We start from the raw sequence: 17,738 nt of genomic DNA on the forward strand, positions 1-17,738 counted from the left end.
TCAGCCTCTTTTCTCTTGCAGCCATTTTCTGAGGGTAAAATACTTTAAAATAATGTAAAACACCAAGATTAAACAATATTGTTATGACACAGGGTTTTTGATTAAAAACAATTGGTATGTATATAAAGTGCTTAGCATCATAATACACAGCCATTTCTGAATAAACAGAAAATTTTTTAAGGTGGCATCGTTTTAGGTTATATCTCATATTGTGAATACCTTCACAACGAGTTGCCATGATATTGCACTACTTCGAATAAGTTCCGCTTCACCTAAGGAGAAGACTAATGTTACTTATTCTCAGATAGGTACCACCACCCAGACAGCACCGTTTCAGGGCTATTTGGCCCTTCTTCAGTGAGTGGGTAGGTACCCAAGTGATGCAATGATGGCAAAAACAGTTATGAAGTATAACTCCACAATATGAGAGATGCCTGATGCCCTGAAACGGTGCTGTCTGGGTGGTGGTACCTATCTGAGAATAAGTAACATTAGTCTTCTCCTTAGGTGAAGCGTTACTTATTCGAAGTAGTGCAATATCATGGCAACTCGTTGTGAAGGTATTCACAATATGAGATATAACCTAAAACGATGCCACCTTAAAAAATTTTCTGTTTATTCAGAAATGGCTGTGTATTATGATGCTAAGCACTTTATATACATAGTCTAAATTTGTTCGCAGCTTGAGGCTCTAGCCCTAAATGCGCCTTAGTCTAAATACATCATACACCATCACGCATCTCTCATATTGTGGAGTTATACTTCATAACTGTTTTTGCCATCATTGCATCACTTGGGTACCTACCCACTCACTGAAGAAGGGCCAAATAGCCCTGAAACGGTGCTGTCTAGAGGCTAGTTTGTGAATTGTTTCGTTCGTTGGGGTTCTACTCGTTCTGAAGGTTGAGGAAAGCGTCCGATCGTATCAAGAGGTTAGCGGCGGTCCTTTCAGTTTAGGTTACCCCCTTTGTGGGGAACCTCCTTTCGGAGGGTAGTAAGTGTTTGATTTTCTTTTGTTTTACATTTTGTGAAATTTATTTCTGCCAAGTTAGATATTTTTTTTCTCGTTTTGCTGGTGTCAGGCAGGACACGGGATTTTTTCATTTTTCCTTAAGGAACCGAGATTAATTATGGCACAGTTCTTCTTTAGAGAAAGAACAGTGGAGTTTCAGACTATAGAGGTTTGTCCAATTAGAGAGGTCATGCAAGGAGTGACTCAGGTTGTTTCGGTTCACGAGATAAAAGGATTAACTCCTTTACCGAGGCAGAAATATCAGTTGGTCTTGAAAACTATAGAGGCAAGAGAAAAGGTCTTGAAAGGGTTTTCTATTAGAAACGTAATGATCAAACCTGTGCAAATTGGTAATATACGCAAAGTGGTTACTATTGACAGATTTCCGGTAGAAATGTCTAATGGTCCTGTCGAGAGTTTTTTTAACAAGTTTGGTAAGGTGGTTAAGATTCATAGAAAAGAATATGAGGAATGGCCAGGGGTGGAAACAGGTACGGTGCGAATACATATGGACATGAAAACGCCCGTGCCAAACATCATCGATTTGATGGGTCATAGGTTACTAATAAATTACCCAGGAGTTCAAAAAGTTTGTTTGAGGTGTGGAGGTAAAGACCATTTGGGAGCAGACTGCCAAAAATCACGTTGTTTTAATTGTAATGGCACCGGTCATATTACGGCCAACTGCCTTAATAATTGTAAAAAATGCGGAGCTTCCACGCATAAATTCATTCAATGCCCGGAACGCACCTTTGCCGAAAGAGTTGCTGGTGGGGGAGGACAGCAGGAAGCGAGCGAGCCACCAAGAGATATGTCTAACGCTAAGAGTGAGGAAACTATACGAGCACAGAGGGGTGAGACGCAGATTAAAGAAATCACACCAACGTTTACAATAGAGTACGATATATCGCCAACACACTCGGAAAACGTAGAACTAGTAGAGGATATGGAAGCGGAAAATACAGTACGAAATGTACATAAACGGGGGGAGAAGGAAGAAATATGCGGTAAAACTAAAAGAGCAAAAGGGGGAACAGAGGAAATTCAAGAAGAGACTAAAATAAAACAAATAGAGGGGGAAGATTTATCAATTTTGTCAGGCGGTAAGAAAGATTGCAAAACACTTTCCGGGTCTGATTCGGATTCAGATGGCATACAAACGAGGAAATACGAAGGGAAAGAATGGTTAAATGTAGTAGGAAACACAAAAGAATACAGGGAATATAGGCGCAGCTTGGCGGAAATTGTTAAAACTCGAGGAGAACCGAATTTTCTTTGGAATGAAAACGAGGAGGGTCAGGTAGTTAATATTCAGTTCACCTGGGGTGATTTCGTTATTTCTAATATTAAAAACAAAAATGTTGGAGATCTCACTGTGTTACTTACCAGTAACAAATTAAAGTTAAATGCCGAACATAGGAATACTTTAGCAGAAGTTTTAGTAAAGTTCTGCTCATAATGTCAGGAATAACATTTATGTCGTTAAACGTACAGGGTCTGTGTGTGTGTGTGTGTGTGTGTGTATACTGTGTCGGGGTGGTTCCCAGGCATATGCCCATCTCCACCTAATTCTTTAAATAAAACAGATAACTGTAAAGTGGGCCTGAAACATAGCTAAGAAATTGAATATTCAAAACAAGAGCATTTTTAGATATAAATTACACTAATTATATCTAAAGAAAAATAGTCAAATTTTGTATAGGAAAGGTTAAACTTGTATTAAAGAAATGTTTATGAACTTAGTATGTTGTTTATGTCAGGTCACTCTGCCATCAGGAAACAGCTGATATCTTCAGCTGTAGGCTGATGCCCGACCCTGGGCACGTGGAGCCGGACCTGTCTCTACTATTGTATACTGAAGTGCAAGGCACTAACCTGCACCCAACAGAGGAAGTGCAATACTGTTGGGTGCCAACATCCCTGGTCTCAGGCCGCCCAAACCCGAGAACCAAGGAAAAAAAAAAAAAAAAAAAAAACAAAAAAAAAAAAATAATAAAAAACCACCGTAGTGGTACATGTTCAGGAGCCACAGACCGGACAAATAGCTTCCCAGACTGAAGCACCCGAACCCAGATGCAATCATGCATGATTCACATATGCTGCCAACTCTAGATCTGAAAAGTTCCTTATGATTGTTCTTCTGGCAAACACAGCGGCAGCAAATCTCTGCAGAGCCCGGAAGCTAGATGCATCTTGTAAAAGGATCTCCACGTTATCCTCAGTAAAGGGAAAAACCTCGTCGAAAAGTCGACGACGCTCTGATCCATAAAAAGGACAAACAAACAACACGTGCGTCCAAGTTTCTGCATCACCACAAGAACACCACGGATCAGGCTCCAATCCTTTTGAAAATAGTTTGTCACGAAAAGATCCGTGTCCGGTCAATATATAACTTGTAAACATCGTAGGACAAAACCAAGAAGACACTGTCTTTGACATAGCAAAATCCGCCGCTGGAATAATTCTTCTTGTTGTCTCGCCAAATGCAGAAGAGCTCCATCGAATCCTCCACATGGCAATGAGGGAGTTCCAAATTCTGACTTTTTCCTCTTTAATGTTGGCAGTCAGGTCAATAGAGATGCCCAGGCACTGAGCCGAAATTCCTTTTCTTAGTGCATATAACATACCACGGTACAATACATATAAATCAACTGGAAGAGCACCTGCGATCACCTGCAGTGCAACCGTCGAGACAGTCCGAGGAGCATACAGCAATGCTAGCAACATAGATCTCTGCAGCGACATAAGTTGATTTTTAATTTTGACCGTGATCACAGCATTCATCCAAACTCCCGCAGCATATGCGACAATCGGCAAGAAAATGGTCTTGTAGTATAATAGCATCGTGCGTTTATTAAGACCCCACTCTTTCCTGGAAATACGCATCACGAAAGAAGTAAATTTCTTTAGTTTATCCCTCAAATGTGACACGTGCAGATGAAAACCCAGCCGGTCATCCAAAATCAAACCCAAATGCTTAATACTAGACACAAAAGGAACCTGCCTTCCATTCAACAGTACTCTGGGCGGGCGCTTGTAATCAAAGTGCTTTTTAAATACCATCATCCTGGTTTTCTTAGATGAGATCTTTAATTTGTTCAACACAGCCCACTCTGAGAGATTGTTCAAAATTTCCTGAATTTTCAGCTCCAATATGGCTCTAGAATCCCCAGCCACTCCCAGAACCAAGTCATCCGCATAAGCCACCTGCAAACACTGAGGAACCTGCAATCTGTTTAGCCATTGATCAAGAACCGAGTTCCAGAATATCGGCCCAAGGACAGAACCCTGTGGACATCCCCTGTTAACATACTTATCAAACATAAGGTGTTTTGCACAAACTCTCACAAGCCGATCACTGAAGTAAGAACGGATAACTCCATAAATATATCTATCACAACCAGAATCCCTCAGAGACACCAGCACACTCTCCCACCAAACAGAGTCAAAAGCACCTTCAAAATCAACAAAAACAGCCAGTACATACTTCTCAGGAGAAGAATTTATGTAGTTAATTAATACTAGAATTGCTTCCTCTGTTGAATGACCCTTTTTGAAGCCAAACTGGGAATCCGACACCATGTAACCCTCCGTTAAGCCTCCAACGATTCGAGGGACCAACAGTCTTTCATATAATTTCCCAAGATTTGCCAACAAAGAGATGGGTCTATATGCCCGAGGATCAGCCTTAGGTTTCCCAGGCTTGTGAAGGATTTTGAGCAGTGCTATCTTCCAGGATCTCGGGAAGGTCATCTCGAGAAAGCATTTATTGTACATTTGTAATAATTTTTGTGGACAATTATCAAAGAACTTAATTATCATTTTATTTTCAATCAAATCCAAACCCGGGCATTTTTTAACACTTAACTTAGCAATAGCAGCTTCAAGCTCTGACAAGGAAAAAAGACTTGCCTCCACTGGGCCCTCGTAGAGCGGTTAACAAACAAATGATGATATGGCAAATTATGATGAACATGGGGGTGAAGATTTGGTTTCTACAAGAAACCCACTTCGCCAACTTAGCAGACATCCAGCAGTTTCAAAACAGATACCGGTTGTTAGGATTTTGGAGTTTTGGGACAAATAGATCCACAGGGGTGGGAATAGTGGTGGTTCCTCCAATTTTAGGGACTGTACGACTGGCAGGTAGGGATACAGAAGGTCGGGTTGTGGCAGTGGATTGGAGTTATGGGGGGCGTACAATTAGACTAATCTGTGTCTATAGTCCAAATTCCACTTTAGAAAGGAAAACTCTGTTTCAGGGGCTGGGCAATTATATGAGGGGGGTGCAGTGGATTATAATGGCAGGAGACTGGAACTGCGTTCCTGACCCCATTATGGATAAAATTCTGGCGGGCAACCCGCATCATGGTACGGGGGGGGATTCGTGAATTAATCGAGGTTTGTACTAAATTAGACTTGGTAGACGTTTGAAGGGAAAAAAAATCCGGGGAAACGAGCGGCCACGAGAATAGCCAATAATATAGGAACCAGGATAGATCGCATTTATGCAACAAGTCAGTTGAAGGATAAAATAACAATGATACGGCATGTGAATTTTGCGGGAGGTCGACAAGTTTCAGATCACATGGCAGTAATGTGGAAGGGAGATTTATTCACGAACGTTAGTCTGGGAAAAGGCTATTGGAAGCTCAACCCAGCAGTTCTGGAGAGAGAGGACTGGGACTTTACAACAGTTGTTAAACAGATAATAGAGCAAGGTGGTAATGAATGGGAAATGTGGGCGAAAATAAAAGAAAGCGCTAAATCATTTTATTATTCCAAAATTAAGGAAAGAAACGAACGACGCAGAAATAGACTGAAAGATCTCTTCCAAGAAAAAAGAATTTACCAACGGTGCGGGGAAGAAAGGGCAACAGTAGAATTACAAGCGATTATTGACGGTATAATATTGGCAGCAGAGAAAGAAAAAGCGCGGAAATTACAGCTGAAATTTAGGGAAGCTGATACTCCTTCAGCTGCGTTTTACCAAAGAAGACTAAGGCTAAATAATTTAGCCAAAACGGTTCAGGAAATTAAAGACGAGGACAACACACATTCAACAACGTCAACTATTATGAATAGTTTTGTAAATTATTATGAAAAAGAGTTTGCTTTGCAGAAAAAAGAGAGAGACAACTCCATTTGGGCGATTGGACAATTCACTCCCGAGCAAAAAGCATTACAGGACAGGGAAATAATTATGGGGGATCTAACTGTGGCTCTAAAATCATGTAAATTACGACGCGCGCCGGGATCGGATGGTTTGGGGGTAGAATTTTATAAGAAATTTTGGAACTTGTTAGCGCCTATTCTTTTGGCCGTTTTTAACAATTTTTTTCAGGAAGGGGTTGTACCCGAAGGCTTTTTAGGTGCCTATACTACTTTCATTCCGAAGCATGGACGGGATTTAACGAAAATTGCTAACTGGCGACCTATAACTTTGGCTAATTGTGACTACAAAATATTTGCAAAGATTTTGACAAATAAGTTAAAACGCGACGTAACCCAGGTAGTTAGAAGCACACAGTGCTACGGTATACCGGGGAGGCGGATAGAATATAACCTTTGGCTATTGAAAGATATATTAGAATATCGGAAACGGAAAAGTTACAATTTAGCGTTAGTGGCAATCGACCTAGAAAAGGCTTTCGATAGAATTGACACGACTACCTTTTCTCTATAATTAAAGATACGAATATAGGATCTCAGTTGTTTACAGTTCTCAGAAATTTATATACACGTAGTAATACACGACTTTTGATAAATGGAGAAATCTCGAAAAACATTAAAATTGAAAGGGGAGTTAAACAAGGATGTCCGCTTAGCCCTTTATTATTTACGTTAGCTCTGGAACCACTACTGGAAAGAATAGACAGAACTGAGGCTATTCAGGGAATACCGTTGCCACAGCCGGCAGAACAGTGTAAATGTATAGCATATGCGGATGATGTTACCGCCACCCTCACTACGAGTTATGCGGTGGAAGAATTCATGTCACTCGTTACTTCTTTTGGTAAGAAGTCGGGGTTAAAAATAAACGAAGATAAAACTAGGATCAAATTGTTAGGGGAATGGGTACATCGCCCTTTACCACAACGAGAAGTGGAGTCAGATAAATCGATCCAAATATTGGGAGTTCCATTTAGAGAGAGTCCCATGCTACCTGTAGGAAGACTTACCACAAAAATACGGGAAAGTTTAAAAGAGTGGGAAGTGGGACAATTTTCCTTTGAGAACAAATCTATTATCATTAAGACCGTAATTTTTCCTATAATCTTATACACGGTGTTTATAACAGGAATCACAGCTAGGACAATGAGACGATTTTACGTTCCAACATTTCAGTTTCTATGGGGAGGTAAACGGCAAGAGATAGTGCAGAAATTTTTATTTTTACCGTGGGAAGAGAGGGGAATAAGTATTCCAAAAATTAATCTGAGGTGTAGCTGTAAGAGACTGCTGGATGTGGCTAGCATGGTGCAATCTAACCATTTAGTAGCGGTATTGATAAAATATTTTATGGGATTCAATACAGCCTTAATTAAAGGAGGCGCTTATTTGGGGCCTAAAGCAGAGACAATTCCTATATATTACAAAAAAATTCGGGATATGTGCACACAGTTCAGAGAGAAAGGTATAGATCCTTTTAAGGGTGGTTTAAAACATCTCTACTGGGCACTGTTTAACTCGGGAAATCCAGAAAAACCAAATTTAGGAAACCTTAATGCACAGTTGTTTTTTAAAAATCTAAAAATTGGCGGAAATTACCCATCACGTATTGATTTTTCGTGGAGGGTTGGTTATGGAAATATACCGGTGAATGATATCACGTATAGATTTAGTCAGACAGGCAACAGATTATGCGAATTTTGTACCGAAAATGAAACAGTGTACCATTTATTTTATTACTGTCGATTCGCGCAGGAAGTTTGGAAGAGAATTTGTCGATTTCTAAGGATAAGGCAGTTCACGTTGGAGGAGGTAATTTACTTGCAACTCGATCATCTCTTGGGCAAGAAAAAAATGTTCACCATATTTTTAATTACAGAGACAAAATATCATGTGGAAGCTCCGAAAACGGAAAAGGTTCGGGACCTTCAGGGGATCTCTTTGGGACTTGAAACAAACAATGTCTGCTTCCATGCAAAGGTTTTTACAATTGGAAAAATGGCGTTTAGGGTCTGATTAGTTTCTGAAAAGGTGGGGAGAGCCACCTCTTTTGTGCAGTTTGGTTGGAGATGAGGTTCATCTAAAGTACTGGTTCTAGTTATTTGGAGGAAAAAAAAAAAAAGCAGCACCTGGGTTTCTTTTTCGTTTATTACAAAATTCAGTTTTCTCGATTAAATCCAGACGTCTTAGGTTCTTATCAAAACAGTTCAATGATATAGGTTTGAATTTTATAACTCAATTTGTTTGGTTAAATAGCTCTGGGTTTTTCATCTTTAATTTACAATAGTTTTGAGACGATCGTCTAGGTTTAGATTTTTAGGATTTAGATTTGAATGATATAATTCATTGGTCTGGTTTACTAGATCTGGTCCAATGGGTTTTTTTTCACATTAAATTCAAAATAGCCCTGAAACGGTGCTGTCTGGGTGGTGGTACCTATCTGAGAATAAGTAACATTAGTCTTCTCCTTAGGTGAAGCGTTACTTATTCGAAGTAGTGCAATATCATGGCAACTCGTTGTGAAGGTATTCACAATATGAGATATAACCTAAAACGATGCCACCTTAAAAAATTTTCTGTTTATTCAGAAATGGCTGTGTATTATGATGCTAAGCACTTTATATACATAGTCTAAATTTGTTCGCAGCTTGAGGCTCTAGCCCTAAATGCGCCTTAGTCTAAATACATCATACACCATCAGGCATCTCTCATATTGTGGAGTTATACTTCATAACTGTTTTTGCCATCATTGCATCACTTGGGTACCTACCCACTCACTGAAGAAGGGCCAAATAGCCCTGAAACGGTGCACCTATCTGAGAATAAGTAACATTAGTCTTCTCCTTAGGTGAAGCGTTACTTATTCAAAGTAGTACAATATCATGGCAACTCGTTGTGAAGGTATTCACAATATGAGATATAACCTAAAACGATGCCACCTTAAAAAATTTTCTGTTTATTCAGAAATGGCTGTGTATTATGATGCTAAGCACTTTATATACATAGTCTAAATTTGTTCGCAGCTTGAGGCTCTAGCCCTAAATGCGCCTTAAACAATTGGTATATAATTAACACTGTTCTTTAATTTATTTCAGTCACCCACAATGAATAAAATTCATTGTCATGATTATAAAAAAAAATATATATTATTTTTAGACCACCCAAATAATTAAATTCATCTACCATGCATTGTGTATTATATTTGTAAATTGCATGTGTTCTCTGGTCGATTTGCCTGTTTTGCTGGACAAAAAACCATGAGTTTCTGGGGAAGGACCTTGCTATCTATGCCTGAGACCGAATAACTCAGCCACATAGTGAAAAAAACCCAATAAAGTTCCTTGCGTCATTGACAGGATTCGAACCTGGGCCTTTTCCACTCAGTGTGGGGAGAACAGTGCCGATACCACTGTGCTACCCAAGCAGACTTGTCGTGATTATAGTCACTTCACACACAATAAAAATACACTACTGTAAACAGAGACGCACTCAACATTACAAAAGCCTGCACAAAACTAACCGGCCTGATGGTCGTGCCGCCTCTTAAAGGTTCAGCGAATTACTGAGAAATCTGAAGAAGAATCTTGAAGCTTCCATCGCCTTCTAAGGCTTTTTCTGTGTTCCCAGGCTTTCAAAACTTCTTGGAACTGATTCAAATAACTCTGCACATCCAAAAGTACCTTAGGGTGTTCTGTTATATTTCAGAAAGGAAAATATTCTGATGGAATGGCGAAATACAACCTGCATGCTCGCCCCGATGCCGATGAGGGAGGGCTCACTTCCGCATATAGGATGCAGGGTGATTTTTCCAGGAATTTTTTCGGGAAAAAAGTGTGTCTTACATGTTGCCAAATACAGTAATTCTTGCTAATCTGTTAGATTTTTATCCCATTTAGTGATTGTGACAAAACTTAGCTACACTTTTATGAGCATGAACCCAAATTAGAAAGAATGCAGTGGAAGCACAAAGGATCTCCAACCCTGAAAAAGTTTCAAACCCAATCTTCGGTTGGAAAAGTACTGACCTCAACTCAATTTTTCTGGGACACAAAACAGATTGCTATTAATTGATTAATTGTGTCTAAAACCATAATAGCAGGAGAATATTATGCCAAAGTTAAAAGCTGCAATTTGGGAAAAAAATATGAGGAAAATTGAGCCATCAGGTTTTGCTTCTCCTCCAGGACAATGTCATCATCATCATCAGCCATTTTCAATCCACTGCAGGATGAAGGCCTCTCCAGCAACTTTCCAGTTCCTTCTGTTTTGAGCACTGGCCATCCATTTACTACCCACAAACTCATGAATTTCAGCTATTCATCTCCGCCTTTGTCTTCCAGGTTTTCTTCTAGCTCCTCTTGGGTACCATTCTGTTATTTTCTTAGTCCATCTGTCATCATTTCTTCGAGCTATGTGTCCTGCCCAAGACCTTTTTAGTTCTTTAGTTTTGATAAGAATGTCCTTTAATTGAGTTTGCTGCCTAATTCATGTGTTTCTCTTCTTATCTAACAGTCTGATTCCCAATATAATTCGTTCCATTCTTCGCTGTGTAGTTCTCAGCTTCTCTTCCATTCTTTTGGTGAGTGCCCAAGTTTCACTTCCATAAATCATGGTGGGAAGTATACATTGGTTCATTTTTTTACATTTCAGACAAACTGGGATATTGCTCTTCAGTATGTGACTATATTTCCTGAATGCTATCCATCCAAAATTATTCTTCTCTTGACTTCCAGTCATTTATCATTATTACAGCTAATAACTTGTCCCAGATAAGTATATGACTCCACCTTTTCAATTACTGCTCCTTCAATCGTTATTTCCCTTTCTGTGGCATACTTGTTCATCATTACTTTTGTTTTAGCCATATTCATCTTTAGTCCTAAATCCTTACTAACTGTGCATAACTGATTAAGATTTTCCTCTAATTCTTTGGGATCGTGGCTTATGACCACAATGTCATCTGCAAATCGTAAATGGTTTAGGCACTCTCTGTTCACATTGACTCCTTTCTGTGACCAGTCTAATCTTCTGAAAGCTTCCTCAAGGGCAGCAGTAAACAGCTTCGGAGATGTTGTGTCTCCTTGTTGAACTCCTTTCTCGATTTTAAATTTCCTACTGTCTTTGTCTAGTCTAATAAAGGAGGTAGCAATCTCATATATTTTCTTCAAAATCATAATATGTGGGGTATCTATGCCTTGTCTTTCTATTGCCCGAAACATTGCCTTATGCTTATGGAGTCAAATGTCTTTTCATAATCCACAAATGCCATGCATAATGGTGTTTTATATTCATTTGCTGTGATATTACGTGATAGTGAACCTATAGTTGAGAATCCTGTCCTAAAGCCAGCTTGCTCTTTTGGTTGATTCTCATCAAGTATTCTTTCTAATCTGTTAGTAATGACCCTTGTGAACAACTTGTAGATGTGGGATAACAAGCTAATTGGTCTATAATTTCCAATTTCTGATTTATCTCCTTTCTTATGCAGCAAAACAATGAATGCATTATTCCACTGCTTAGGCGTCACACCTTTTCGAATGCACTTTGTGAAGAGCCTTGCCAGTTTTTGTGTTATGTCTTCTCCCCCCCCAATTTTAACAACTCTACAGTAACTTCATCTTCTCCCGGGGCTTTCTGATTCTTCATTTTCTTCAATGCATGTTCTACCTCATCAGGAAGAATATTGGGTATGTCGTATGTGTTGCTACTTTGCAATCCATCTTCCTCACTGCTGGCATCATTCCCTCGCTCCTTGTATAATTCTTTATAGTAGTCTTCTGCTATTTGAATTATGCCCTCTCTGCTGTTTATAAGTACACCAATGCTATTCTTCAATTTCAGTATCATTTGTCTTTCTGTATTACTGCTCATGGCTGCTGATTTAAATCCTTTGTTTTCCCTTAATGCTTGTTCTACTTTTCTTGTGTTAAATCTTCTTATGTCCTCTCTGAGTCTCTTTCTAATGGCTTTGCATAACTCAATATACTCAATTTTCTCCGTCAGTGTTTTTCTTGCTCTTCATTTGTCGTCTTCGGTTCATCATGACAAGTGTTTCTTGACTAATTTTTTCTTCTTTGGATTTCTTTTTCCCTATAGGTTTATTGGGCTTTATCACTTTCAGAAAGTTGTAATATTCCTCATCGATATCTTGGTCGTGAGAAGTCTGCAGAAGCTCAAACTTGTTCTTAAGTTCCAGTACATACTGCTTTTTCTCCTCTTCTGTTATCTCAAAAACCTTTGTATTATTTACTCGAGTCAGTTTTTTCCTTTCCCTTCCTACATCTATATCAAGTGTACATCTTACCATGTACATCTTACCATGACAATGTACCCATGCACAAAGTATGAGTTGCCTAAACTAAAATCCATGAATGTAATTTTGAACAATTGTTTGTTTGTTATTTGGTTTTTAGGAGCATTAGCAACGAAGGCCATATTGCTCCCGGATATGCGGTGGTCATTCCCTGACCTTTCTGCATCCTCCGTATTTGGTGGTGACGGGCTCGAACCCCAGTCTAATCAAGAAGCGTGTGCTACGCACTGCTGCTCCTTCCCACCTGGCTACGGAGGCGCCTTTGAACAATTAAATCTACCCCTATACAGTAAAGATTTGGCCTCACGTGACTATTATTTGTTTAGAGACCTCGAGCCTCGTCTTCATGAAAGATGAGACTCAAGGTCAATATTTAGCTCTTTATAATCTTTAAAATGGACATTAGCGTAAGTAGAGGCATATGATGCAAGAAAGCAAGCTCATATAGCATCAGCCAAAATAAAAGCCTTCTCATTTCACACATCCATTCACTCCAAATATTATGCCAAAGTAAAAAGCTAGTTTGTGTAGTTCAGCCTTGAACTTATTTAAGTTGCTTACCTCCACTACAGAAGGAAGTTTGTTCCAGCAATCAACCACCCGTTGGCTAAAGGCAAATTTCCACACATCTATTCTAACGCTGTCTTTACTCAATTTGAATTTATGCCCCTTCATGTGTGGAATCTGAACAAGAGGAAGAATCCCATCAGCACTGAGCTTGCTCAACCCATTCAAGGCCTCATACCTCAATGTACATCTTCCTGTTCATTTTAAAGATGATGTCAGATGAATGAAAGATGACGGATAATAGATGAATAAACATAGATGATGGATGATAATAATAATAATCTTATCATAGATGATGAAGCGTGAAAGGCAGTTGCAGAAGCCTGGTTTGATACTTAACTTGAACTTTTTTTTTTAAGAATTAAACTCTTTACAGATTAAATACAATAAGTGTACTGAACTTCAAGGTGAATACATTTCAAAATAAAGAAAACAAAGAATTTAATATTTATGTCTTTTATACTCTGTTCTCAGAACTTTTTACCCAAAGAAATAAGAAATATCTCCATGAACATCATCTTCCATGCTTCTCCCATACATTCTTCTGTAAGTATGACTAATTTCTCTGATTTCCATGTTGCTTGCAGTACACCCTTCATGTTATTGTTATTTGGTTTTTAGGGGCATTAGCAACTAAGGCCATATTGCTCCGTGAATATGCAGTGGTCATTCCCTAACCTTTCCGCATCCTCCGTATTTGGTGGTGACGGGCTCGAACCCCTGTCTAATCAAGAAGCATGTGCTGCGCACTGCTACTCCTTCCCACCTGGCTACGGAGGCGCCGCCACCCTTCATAACTATGTGCATATAAAAAAAACAGTACTGGTAGTGGCAAATGATGCAAAAAAAGCAACCATCAGCCAAAATATAAAAAAAATAAAAAACTTCCCACCGGTCCGTCCCCTCTAACAATTTGTCTAGTTCTTCCATGAATTTATTCAAATTACTCACTTCCACAACAACAACAACAACAACCTGAAGTTTGTTCCAACAATCAACAACCTGCTGGCCGAAGGAAAATTTCTACATATCTATTCTGCAGCCATCCTTCCTCTAAATTATCTACCCAAGGAAAACAAACAAAAGTGTATCATAATTTTTAAATAACTATCAAATTTAATAATTCAAATTATTATTAAATTTTAATAGAATGAATTAAACATATTATCTTTAGTGCAATATGTACATGTCCAATATATTCAGAAAAATAAAATAAATTCAATACCTCTTCAAGATCTGGAGATTTTCTTTTTAGGTCTCCTGCCATTACTAAAACTGACTTTAGTGCACGAAGTCCAAAATCATAATGATACTGCTTTGAAAGTTGCTCTCTTGATAATTTATATAGAACAGTCATCTTTTTAGCTAAAATCTAAAATATGGAGGATAAAAATTAATGATTTGATACTTCACTTTCAGAGCTACTTTAAAATCATTATCAAAGGAATGCATATTCCAATCACCAGTTACCACACATACTCGTATTAATTTTTCATGCTACAGTCATTCAATCAGTCAATATGCAGAAACTTTTAAGTTTGAAAGTTCAGGGGAAATTTAACAATGGCTTAAGTCGACATCATAGCAGATCTGCAGTATCAGCTTTTCATTTGCATAAGAAAGAATTCCATACTTGATTATTAGTTAATAAGGATGATAATGTGTGTCTTTATGAGGAAGATTGTCTCGACTGCACTTATTTAAGATTTGTGCACATTTTAATTACACAGATAAAGCTAATAAATTATTTATAATAGTTCATCTAGTTTTACTTAGTTTTGCCTAAGTACAATAGTTTCCTATAGGAAGAACATCACTTATGTGAACCTAACCCTCATATGATTTAACACCCTACTTTTTTGCATTACAAAATGAAGAAATTTTAGTAGTCGGCACACTCACCAGCTAGTATGATTTAGAGCAGAAAGCAGGAAGGTGAAGCTCAAGGCCTATGGAAAATGCAATTTTTTTATTATTTTCATAAAACTTTGAATATTACTGTAATTTCCTTGTTGTATGGTTGTTGTTATTTGGTTTTTAGGAGCATTAGCAATTAAGGCCATATTGCTCCAGGGATATGCGGTGGTCATTCCCTGACCTTTCCGCATCCTCCGTATTTGGTGGTCATGGGCTCGAACCCCTGTCTAATCAAGAAGCGTGTGCTAAGCACTGCTGCTTCTGCCCACCTGGCTACGGAGGCGCCTCCTTCTGGTATGGATGAACACAAACATTACATAAAGGTTAATACTACACAAAGACAGCATGGATCTCCCACAAAAAAGGTTGAAATTTCTTGCCTAATTCAATTCTAAAGGAATGTAAGTTTTGGCAACTGAACACTGGGGGGGGGTCAGAGCAGAGGTGTTCATTGAGGAATATTGAGGTATATATCAATGGTAGAAGAAACAAGAAGCAGGGGATCACAAATAATTTAGGGGCATGAGACCTTGCCCCTCTAAAATTTTAGGAATGCTTGATCACATGAAATTTACCTTCATGAGATATTGATAGTCATTTTTTTGTTATAAATGAATAGTCAAGAGAACTGGGCAGCCACTTTTTGATATCTGCATACTCACTTTCTCTTGGTGATGGAGAAACTATTAGCATTAGCAGAGGCATACTATGCAATAAAGCAAGCTTATGCAGCATCAGCCAAAAAAACCCTCCCATTTCACCCCTCCATTCATTCCAAATGCCGGTTCAGCTCAGCCTTAAATTTATTTAGGCTATTAGCTTCCACATCAAAAGATGGAAGCCTGTTCCACCAATCAACTACCCACTGGCTAAAGGCAAATTTCCACACATCTATTCTACAAATATCTTTCCTCAATTTGAAAGTGAGAGTGATCGAGAATTCTTTTCCCTTTTTTGATTCCTTATATCATTTGGCTATTATAATATAATTCCTACACTATCACTAGTAGTAGCCCCACTTTCAGTCTCTGAGGCACATGCATCACCTGCCTCCATATGAAAGAAATATACCACTCAAGAAAAGCACAACTTTAGAGTTTAACTGCAAGCGTCAAAAACTAGCACTCGTGAGCAGCTTCTCCACTCTTTAAGTAGTGCTTGTGGATAAGGACATGACTTTACAATTGAGTGAAAATAAGCTGAAAATCTCAGACAAATTAATGACAAATAAATTGTAATTGATGGCATTTCTTTATCATTTTTCAAAAATACATAAAAAGTAATTATTTCCATATTAATTTAAATATTAATAATACTATCACTCCATATGGCCAAGCAAGAAGAGTTTATGTATTTGTTATGACTGCATACATTCAATATTAGCAATAGCATTAGTAGAGGTCTAGTTCTGCCTTGAACTTATTGAAGTTGTTGACCTCCACTACATGGAAGTTTGTTCCAACTATCAACCACAAGCTGGCGAAAGGCAATTTCCGCACATCTTTCTACAATTGTCTTTCCTCAATTTGAAATTATGTCCCCTCAGGTGAGTAATCTGAGCAAGAAAAAGAATCCCATCAGCATTGAGCTTGCTCAAACCATTCAAGGCCTTATATTTCTCAATCAGATCACCTTGCAGATGCCTAGTCTCCACATGCTGCAATCTGCAGAACTTAACGCCTTTCTTGGTAAGAGGAAACCCTTTTTTCTCACCAATCTCGTTGCCCTCTTCTGTACTCATTCCAGCAGCTCTACATCTTTCCTAAAATGAGACCTGCAGACTTGTATGCGATACTCAAGGTGTGGCCTCAGCATTGTCTTATACAAGGGAACAATCACCTCCTTATCCCTGCTAGCAAAATTCCTTGTATATCAATGACAAGACACCATGGCTACTCTTGCAGCCTGTCTAAACTGTTCAGAAAACTTCACATCTGACTAGACAATTACCCCCAGGTCCTTTTCATTCTCCACTATTCTGAGTGTAGTACCACACAGTTCATACGTTACTTACTCTGCAGTTACTGCTATCCATGTGCAGTACTTTACCTTTGTCAATGTTAAACTTCAGTTGCTACCTCTGAGCCCACCTAGGCGCCTCCGTAGCCAGGTGGGAAGGAGCAGCAGTGCGTGGCACACGCTTCTTGATTAGACCGGGGTTCGAGCCCGTCACCACCAAATACGGAGGATGCGGAAAGGTCAGGGAATGACCACCGCATATCCCCGAGCAATATGGCCTTAGTTGCTAATGCTCCTAAACAACCAACCTATATATATAAATCTGAGCCCACCTGCTTAATTTTTCCAGATCCTGCTAGAGTAGTGTACTGTCATTAACAACCCTCTCATCCTTCGTATCATATGCAAACGGAGACATTAACCCTGATATACCTTCATCAATATCATTGATAAATACAGAATACAATGGGTCCAACAACCCTGGGGGAAATCCATTAATAACAACAGTTAACCTAAAGCTGACTGAAGGCAAAAACCTGCTTAAGGTTAGCAGTAAACCCAGATTAATGTATCAACTGTGTAGTAGGAAATGATTATGATTATGATTTGGTTTTTAATGGCGCATTGGCAGCTGTGTCCATAATGCGCCAAATCAAAAAATAAAACTAATAGAAAACTATTGTTCAGCCTAAAAACAGGCTACCATGTCAAAAAGGTAAATATGATACAATGGTTAAAGGTTATATAAAAGGTATAAAATATAAACTTAAAACTTTGTATGTAAATTGATCGACTGTA

The 17,738-nt window shown here is 38.7% G+C and overlaps 1 protein-coding gene across 1 annotated transcript in view; it reads right to left on the bottom strand.

The window, feature by feature from the left end:
• The window catches only part of Dhc98D (Dynein heavy chain at 89D), a 971,787-nt gene that overhangs the window by 656,779 nt on the left and 297,270 nt on the right, over positions 1-17,738 (bottom strand). The window contains exon 21 of the mRNA XM_090387912.1: positions 14,290-14,436. Within this exon, the coding sequence (XP_090244038.1) occupies positions 14,290-14,436 (147 nt within the window). The remainder of the gene's footprint in view (positions 1-14,289; positions 14,437-17,738) is intronic.

The sequence above is a fragment of the Mastigoproctus giganteus genome, chromosome 2, assembly GCF_048544385.1.
Source record: "Mastigoproctus giganteus isolate SK-2022 chromosome 2, ASM4854438v1, whole genome shotgun sequence".
Taxonomy (NCBI): domain Eukaryota; kingdom Metazoa; phylum Arthropoda; class Arachnida; order Uropygi; family Thelyphonidae; genus Mastigoproctus; species Mastigoproctus giganteus.